We start from the raw sequence: 9,600 nt of genomic DNA on the forward strand, positions 1-9,600 counted from the left end.
TGACAGCTGAACACGGAAGTAAACAGAAGCCGTTTATCAGCTTTTTTTCCCCCTTACCCTGTCAGCATGAAGAAAAGAAAAAAGCTGTTAACTGGCTTCTGCTAAAGGGACATCGGTCCCACACAGTGCACATCAGTTCCCTCCAGTGCCGCTAATCAGTGCCTTGCAGTGCTGCAAATCAGTGCCCACCAGTGCCATCTATCAGTGCCCATCAGTACTGATAATCAGTGCCCACCAGTACCATCTATCAGTGCCCATCAGTACTGCTAATCAGTGCCCACCAGTGCCCCCTATTAGTGCCCATAACTGCCAATCAGTGCCCATCAGTCCCCCATCACCAGTGTCACCTATCATTGCTACCTATCAGTTCCGCCTATCAGTGACACCTATTAGTGCCCACCATTGGCACCTATCAGTGCAGCCTCATCGGTGCGTCCTGATCAGTGTCCACCAGTCCGCCTCATCAGTGCCTTTCAGTGCCACCTTCCAGTGCACATCAGTGCAGCTTATCAGTGCCTATCTGTGCCCATTATTGCCACCTAATCAGCACACATTAGTGAAGGAGTAAAAGTAATAATAATAATAATCTGTTTATGAAATTTTATAACAAAATATGAAAACCTTTTTTTTTTTTTTAATTTTCTGTCTTTTTTTGTTTGTTTAGCAAAAGAAAAAAAACAGTGGTGATTAAATACCACCAAAAGAAAGTTCTATTTGTGTGAAAGAAAAATGATAAAAATGTCATATGGGTACAGTGTTGCATGACCGTGCAATTGTCATTCAAAGTGTGAGAGCGCTGAAATCTGAAAATTGGCCTGGGCAGGCAGGGGGTAAAAGTAGGCAAATGGTTAAAAAGTAACTCTAAATGGGAAGGAAGTACTGGTTAATCATAATCAGCTAGTGTGCTCTAAGTGTTCTAAAGATAAATGCTGTAATGTTGGCATCCCTTTTAGAAATATTTAACCCTTGTACAAACAAACAAACAAACATTTCTATGCAGGAGATGCCTAAATGTGACTTGGCAGTCTTCTGGTAAAATTAGTGAACCAATCACACAAGCACAAGAAAATTACATTTCTGGGGGCATTGTGTGCTTCAGGTTGCCATATGGCATTGATTTTTATAAAAAATTAAAGTGACTGCAGATGGAAAAGGAAAGGTCATTTTTAAAATACAAAACGGCTTATGTAGCAATATGCAATATTTTGTATCTATTTTATTTTTCCATGAAAGCAAAGATACCCTTTTAATCAATTATAAGAACAACCCCCCAGTGCTCTGCAGCTATACTTTTAAGCTAATTAAACTCGCTTGTATACAGTTAAAAAAAAGAAAAAAAAAACCCTCCCAGACAAATCTTTAAAAAAAATAAAGAGTAAAAGGAAAATGCAAACATATGGACATTTAAATGTAATTCAAAAATGTAACTTTCAGGATCCCTGGATATACAATTTGTCAGTATAAGACATATATGGCAGAATTTCATAGTAACATCAAGGAGATATTGATAGTAAAACATTTTGCAGTACAGTATGTTTCTCTGGAAAACATTTCAGGTCAAGGCGCTCTAAATCGGTGCTGAAACTATGCCAAAAATCTCTTTCTGGTCTGCTTTCTCAGAATCACTGCAGGATGTTATCTTTATAGCTGTAATCTATGAATTGTTAACCAATTGTCAATCACTGAAAAAAACACCCCAACGAAAAGTTATTTTACAGTACCCTTTCATAGTTTACATTTACCCCATTCAGCACCATAATTGGGCTGATTAATTAACCTCTTGCCGACCACCCACCGTAGTATTACTGCAGCAGGGCGACTCGGTTGCGCAAAATCACGTAGCACTAGGTGATTTTGTGCACGAGGTCTCGCGCCACCAGAGCCGCGCTCCCGCTGTGTCTAAACGGATCTGGTGGCGCGAGACCTCGTGCACAAAATCACGTAGTGCTACGTGATTTTGCGCAACCGAGTCGCCCTGCCGCAGGAGGAGCAGCGGCGATTGCTGCTGGCCTCTCGTGATCATCAGAGAAACTGACAGAAGACCCGCCTGCTTATGTAAACAAAGCAGGTGAGTCTTCTGTCAGACAGGCAGGGAGAGATCAAAAGTTTCAGCTAAGCTGAAACCCCCAACCTCTCTGTGCCTGTCACAGAACCTCCCTTCCACAGTGAGCAAGCATACTAAGGCATACATTAACCCCTTTGATCACCCCCATTGTTAACCCCTTCCCTGCCAGTGTCATTTATACACTAACAGTGCATAATATTTAGCACTGATTACTGTATTAATGTCACTGGTCCCCAAAAAGTGTCAAAAATGTCAGTTAGGGGTGCGATCTGTCCGCCGCATTGCCGCAGTCCCACTAAAAAAACGCTGATTGCCGCCATTACTAATAAAAACAAAAAAATAAATAAAAAGCCCAAAAATCTATCCAATAGTTTGTAAACGCTATAACTTTTGTGCAAACCAATTAAAATTCTCTTTTTGGGATTTTTTTTTACCAGAAATATGTAGCAAAATGCAAATTGGTCTAACTGATAAAAAAAAAATAATTTTTATCATTTTGTTATTGGGAATGTTTTATAGCAGAAAGTAAAAAAATATGGCGTTTTTTTCAAAATTGTTGCTCTATTTTTGCTTATAGCGCAAAATCTAAAAACCACAGAGGTGATCAAATACCACCAAAAGAAATCTCTATTTGTGGGAGAAAAAAAGGGCATCAATTGTATTTGGGTACAGCGTCGCACAACCGCGCAATTTTTCGTTAAAATAACGCAGTGCTGAATCGCAAAAAATGGCCTGGTCATTGAGTCGGTAAAACCTTCCGGAGCTGAAGTGGTTAATGGAGTAAGTTAATATTCAATTCATGTATTCAGTCTTGGAATACCCAATACTCAGATGTGGCATTTTAGAAGAATAGGAAATTGCTTTTCACATAATTGGATAATTGAAGTCAAAACTCATACAATATGTTTAATGAAGAAACGTAACTCCTTCAGTAAATCAGTCTAAATGTCCTTGGAAATGCGCTTGTTTCGCAGCAATAATTTTACGTTGAGATATCACTCTTCTCATTTGCAAACTAGAAGTGCAGTGTCCCAGGGAATATCACTTTCTCCATTCCCTAATTCTAATGTTTTCCTGAAAACCCCACTGCAAATGAGTATCATAAATGTCCATGGAAATGTCTCTATGCTCTCATCCATTGCTCAACAGCACACTGACCCTAGAACGTGTTGCGCACACCCGCCCATTGCTCAGCAGCACATCAGCATTGTACCTCGACATTTCTTGGTTCTCCATCTCTTCCCATCACAGCTGAGATATTCTAGAAATGCTTAGAAATACCATTTTATGTCATTTCCCACTAAAGAGAAGGACCAGACAGGATGCTTCTTCAATAGGGAAGTACAGGGCAATGATTATGTTTAGCCCCAGTTCACACTATTGCGATGCAGGAACCAGTGCGATTGCAGTGCCAGTTCCCGAATCGTATCTCCCCCACAGGCAATTCACACTGCCCTCTGCGAACCCCTGCAATACAAAGATAATGACACCCCTAGATCGGTTTGCAGATCTCAGTGCAAACTGTCAATATAGACAGGAATTGGATCGCATGGGTGTGAACACCCATGCAATCCGATTCCAGTGCAGGGGGAAAAAAAGTTCCTGAACCTTTTTTTCGTGTGAATCCAATGTGAGTCCAGCCATACAACTGTTTGGCTGAATTCACATTGCCCAGACATCGCATGTGATCTGCACAGCAATGCGGTGCGAATCACATGCGATGTCTGTCATCGCACTAGTGTGGACCCTTAAACTGTAATAACTTACAGCTTGTTGGTCTGACTCCAGCAAAATGTGCATTCCTAAAAAAGGGATTTTTTTCAGGTTTTTACACTAGGTTTCAATAAATGTATATATAGAAATCTCTCTAAGTCCCGGTTCACACTTCTGCGACGCGGGAACGCTGCGAATATGCAGCGTGTTCCTGCATCGCATCCGCACCCCTGGCAGTTCACACTGCCATATGCGATACGCAGGGGGTGTCAATTAAAAGTTAACGACACCCCCAGTTGAGATCGCATATCGCAGTGCGATCTGGAAGTTCGCACAGAATCAGATCGCACTAGTGTGAACCACCATGCGATCCAATTAAAAAAGGGTCATGTGCGTGTTTAATGCGATTGCGGTGCGAATTCAGCCATACAAACTGTATGGCTGAAATTTGCACCGCACAGACATCACATGTGATTTAGGAGCAGTGCGCTCCGAATTACATGCGATCTCTGTGATCGCACAAATGTGAACCGGCACTTATGGAGCTAAGAGTACCAGTGAAAACCTGAAAAAATTTCTATTCTTTCCCCACTATATGCAAAACTTAACTTTTTTTCTGAACATACACATTGAAAAAAAACCCTTGCTGACCCAGTTCTGAATAATGGTAGCTGCTTGACTGTCTCTGACTTTAATACTTTCTGTGTTATTAACTTTGACCAAGTATGCAGCATGTGAAATCAGAAAAATGTCAGAGCTTTGCAACTTCTGCCAAGGTCACATACTACGTAATATTGAAGCCACTGGATTAGTATAAAGGCCCGTACACACGTACCGATCGTCGGCATACAAACGTCGGCGAACGAAAGATCTGCCGATTGTACGCGTGTTAGTATGGTGCCTCCGACAGATGTCTGCGCACAATCCGCGGACAAAAGTCTTTCGTGCAAACATGAAAATTTTTGTATGCCGACACCAGAGCGGCCGATTGTTCGCCTGTCAGTACAGAATTCGGCCGACAGACCGCAGATTTGCAAGACTGGGCATGCTCAGAAAATTAAAAACACAGGGAAAGTTAACCATTACATGACATCACTTCTGCAGTCAGCTGAAGTCTGCAGACAAAATTCTTGTGCTGTCCTTGTGCTGTCTTTGCACTTTTCAACAGACACCGACATCCCGGGGAGAAAAGAGGAACATTTGTATGCCGACCATCGGTACGTGTGTACGGGGCTTAACAGCTAAGCAATGTTTAGAAGATCAGCAAGTCCTCACGTCTCTAAAAACATGTTATTTCTTTAGATAGACTATAAAAGCGTCATTATACACAATCAGAAATATTACTTATAAAGAAATAAAGATAAATAAATATTCAATAAATAAATAAATATATAAATAAATAAATATATAAATAAATAAATACTCAATAAATAAATAAATATATAAATAAATATATAAATAAATATATAAATAAATATATATGTAAATAAATAAATACTCAATAAATAAATAAAGATAAATAAATACTCAATCAGAAATAATACTTATAAAGAAATAAATTCCTCACATCTCTAAAAACATGTTATTTCTTTAGATAGACTATAAAAGCATCATTATACGCAATCAGAAATAATGTGTATCCAGAAACTGCTCTGGATACACGGGGGGGGGGGGGGGGAATAGTTAAATAATGGAATTTAAAAATATTCAGCTAAAAAATGTAAAACATATTAATTTATCTCCTGAGATTTGGATAGATTATTTTATAACCTAAACTGTAAATGAAATAATATACTTTAGCAAATTTATATATCATTTATCAAATATTTACGATAGCTCGTTAACATATTTGTTAGGGCAACTTGCTAAAGGACAATATTGTAGAAAATCAAAAATGTGTACACATTAGAAGAAATAAAGGAATATACAGCTTATCTTGAATGATTCCTTTTACTATTATCCTTCTCTTTCTTTTCATTGAAAGTAAAGATTAGAAAGGTGTTACATCAACAAATCATTATTTTGTTTTCCATTACTAAAATGTACTTTAGAAAAGCAGCAGCTTCTAATATCCCTTCTGAAGCCAGTAGCTGAATAACACTCACCTAGTGCTAGTTGGATCAGCATCCACTGCTGTGCCTCTTGCTGCTGTCAGTGTACAGTTGTAGAAGAGATTTATGTATGCAAAGGGGAGAGGTGTGGTCAAAGGAGGGAAGTGATTGCAAGTAGCTAACACCCAATTGTAGAAAAAAAACTTCAACATCATTATTACACAGTAATACATATTATCATGAGTCATGACTTTATCACTTACTATCCATGTGCTTATCAGGAAGTAGTAAACGTCCCTTTCATTGCTTAGAAAAATTGGCACAGTATTCCATACCATGTAAGCATTCCCATTTTAAAGAGAAAAAAAAAAAATTAAATTAACAGGTATCACAGCGTTTTAATTAAAGTGGATCTTCGCTGCATCTGAGCACCAAAAACTCTATTTAACTCCTTTTAAAGCAGTTGTATGCCCTGTGGAAAAAAAAAAAAAAAAACCCTGCAGGACTATGGTATAATGTGCTAGTATGCATCGCATACTAGCACACTATGAAATACTTACCATAGAACGAAGCCCCATCGCCCGGACACCGCTGAGGGAGCTGACATGTTCCATCGGCGTCTCTTCTAGGTTCAGTGGCTCCGGTGCTGTGAGTGGCTGGAGCTGCAATGAGGTCACTCCCATGCATGCACGAAATTCACTTTCCGGCAAGGAACCCTGAAGGTCCAGCAAGATACGCCAGACTCTCAGAGCGCATGTGCCGCTGGTGTCAGTGGCTGCATGCAGGGTGAATATCTCCTAAACCTTGCAGGTTTAGGCGATATTCATTTTACCTACAGGTAAGCCTTATTATAGGCTTACCTGTAGGTAAAAATTAAAAAGCGGAGTATATTACCGCTTTAATATTCAAAGCAAACCCCCCTACTCATCCAGGTCTCCATGCTTTATGTTGTTGAGAAATCACTTTGAAAAACATCCCCTGGCATTCTGGCCATGGTCATCTTGAGTATGGGCAAATGATGCATGCACCATTTACATCCTGGAATCCATCTGCCCTTAGCTCAGGCATACAGGCAGGATGGTGTGCTTAGTTGAGATAAATCCCTCCTCCTCCCCTCCTGAAGACTCCTGGGATGTATGGCATCACTTGCCTAGGCAAGAAACCAGGGAGTAACTGAAGAAATGTAAAAAAAAAAAAAAAAGAGTTTAAAACACCTAAATAGGATATACTTTCCTATCTATTTACTAATGCTAGCAGCACAATGATTAAAAATAATTTATTTTGAATGAGAGAGTGAAGTTCCACTTTATAACTGAAGTGTTTATCCTAAAGTGACCCTCATGTCACTTTAATAAATGTTACCTGAAAAAAGACTGTGTATGTTCCCCCAACATTTCATATTTCTGATATGTGTCTGTTATAGAATGTATGTGTATTAAAAAGTATCCTGTTCTCTTTGCATTGTTTCATTTATATGAAATAACTGATGGTTCTACCAGACCCCATGTTTTCCGATTTTAAACTGACCACACTAGGCATGGAAATGCATCAGTCCCAGCGTGGTCAGTTTTTTCTTCTTTGCATTCTACTTGGAAGCACAGCCTGCCTGCCTGTACTTCAGTTGTCAGACTTCTACTGACACATCCCCCGGCACAGCTTTTCACTGGGAAGATCTGTGCAATGTTGTTTCTCTGCATCTTACTGACATGCCCCCTGAACAGCTCCTCACTGTGAATTTTGTCTCTGCACTTTACATTGTACTGTGTTTGTGCTTTGTTCAAGCCGTTGCGCCTGCCAACCTCCCCATCATCACAAGGAGTCTCCATCCCTACCTCTCTCCTTATGTAGCTGAGATGTGATCACTTATTAAAAAAAAAAAAAAATATATATATAATGTTTTAGAGTTGTTTTACAAGGTAAGGGTTTACATAAACGCTAAAGTGTAACTAAAGGAAAAACTTTTTTTTAATTTTGGATAGATTAAAGCGGTAGTAAACTTTTAAAATAAAAATAATTACTTTTTCCCTGCAAGGTGAAGCCATAATGTGCTAGTATGCATATACTAGCATATGTGCTACATACATATGTGCTACATACTAGCACATTATGAAAGACTTACCTTGAAATGAAGCCCTCCAGCGGTGCGCTGTCAAAGCTGCAGAGGCTTCCATCTTCCCCCGGTCTTCCTTTCGGGTTCGCTTGAATGGCAAAGCTACGGTGAGGTCAATTCCGGGCATGCCCCCCCCCCCCCCCACACATACACACACCACCACAGGTCTCATCCCTATCCTCCCAAAGATCTCATCCCTATCCCCCCTGCCATAGAGGTGATGGGGGGATGGCACTGCCACTGATCTCATCCCTATTCCCGCTTTATCACCACTGGCACTCATCCTATCCCATCACCACTGATCCCATTTCCCCATCCCTGCTGCCACCCATCCCATCCCTTCTACCACTCATCTCATCCCTGTTGCCACCCATCCAATCCCTGCTGCCACTCTTCCCATCCCATCCATGCTGCCACTCATCTCATCCCATCCCTGCTTCCAGCCATCTTATCCCATCCCTGATGCGACTCCTCCCATCCCATCCCTGCTGCCACCCATCTCATCTCATCCCTGCTGCCACTCATCCTATCCCTGCTGCCACCCATCTCATCTCATCCCTGCTGCCACTCATTCCATGCCTGCTGTCACCCATCCCATCCCATCAAATCCCTGCTGCAACTCATTCCATCCCATCCCTTCTGCCACTAATCCCATTCCATCCCTGCTGCCACTCATCCCATCCCCACTACCACCCATCCCATCCCTGCTGCCACTCATCCCATTCATGCTGCCACCCATTCCATCCCATCCCTGCTGCCACTCATCCCATCCCATCCCTGCTGGCATACATCACATCCCTGCTGCTATTTCATCCCTGCTGCCACCTATCCCATCCCTTCCCTGCTGTCACTCATCCCATCCCACTCTTGCTGCCACTCCTCCCACCCCACCCCTGCTGCCACTTCTTCCATCTCATCCCTGCTGCCACTCTTCTCCTCCCATCCCTGCTGCCACCCATGCAATCCCTGCTGCCACTACTCCCATCCCATCCCTGGTACCACCCATCAAATCCCTGCTGCCACTAATCCCATCCCACCCCTGCTAACGCTCATCCCATCCCATCCCTGTTGTCACTCATCCCATCCCTGTTGCCACTCATCCAATCCCTGCTGCAACTCATCCCATCCCATCCCTGCTGTCGCTCATCCCATCCCATCCCTACTGCCACTCCTTCCATCACACTCCTGCGGCCACTCCTTCGATCCCTGCTGCCACCCATCCCATCTCTGCTGCCACCCATCCCATCCATTTCCTGCTGCCACTCATCCCATCCCTGCTGCCACTCATCCCATTCCTGCTGCCACTCATCTCATCCCATCCCTGCTTCCACTCATCCCATCTCATCACCGCTGCCACTCCTCCCATCCCATTACCGTTGCCACTCAGCTGATCCCATTCCTGCTGCCACTCACCCATCCCGTCCCTGCTGCCACTCATCCCATCCCTGCTGCCACTCATCCCATCCCATCCCTGACGCCACCCATCCAATCCCTGCTGCCACTCACCCCATCCCACTCACCCCATCCCATGCTGCTGCCACTCATCCCATCTCTGCTGCCACCTATCCCACCCCACCCCTGCTGCCACCTATCCCATCCCATCCCTGCTGCCACCCACCCAATCCCTACTGCCACCCATCCCATCCCTGCTGCCAACTATC

The 9,600-nt window shown here is 42.6% G+C and overlaps 1 protein-coding gene across 1 annotated transcript in view; it reads right to left on the minus strand.

The window, feature by feature from the left end:
• IL13RA2 (interleukin 13 receptor subunit alpha 2) overlaps positions 1-9,356 on the minus strand; it is a gene marked incomplete at its 5' end in the record, with an annotated part of 91,719 nt that extends 82,363 nt beyond the window's left edge. The window contains 2 exons of the mRNA XM_082264153.1: positions 5,884-6,007; positions 9,314-9,356. Of these exons, the coding sequence (XP_082120279.1) occupies positions 5,884-6,007; positions 9,314-9,356 (167 nt within the window). The remainder of the gene's footprint in view (positions 1-5,883; positions 6,008-9,313) is intronic.
• Between the last annotated feature and the right edge of the window lie 244 nt (positions 9,357-9,600).

The sequence above is a fragment of the Pelophylax lessonae genome (genome assembly GCF_965119305.1).
Source record: "Pelophylax lessonae genome assembly, chromosome: 7".
Taxonomy (NCBI): domain Eukaryota; kingdom Metazoa; phylum Chordata; class Amphibia; order Anura; family Ranidae; genus Pelophylax; species Pelophylax lessonae.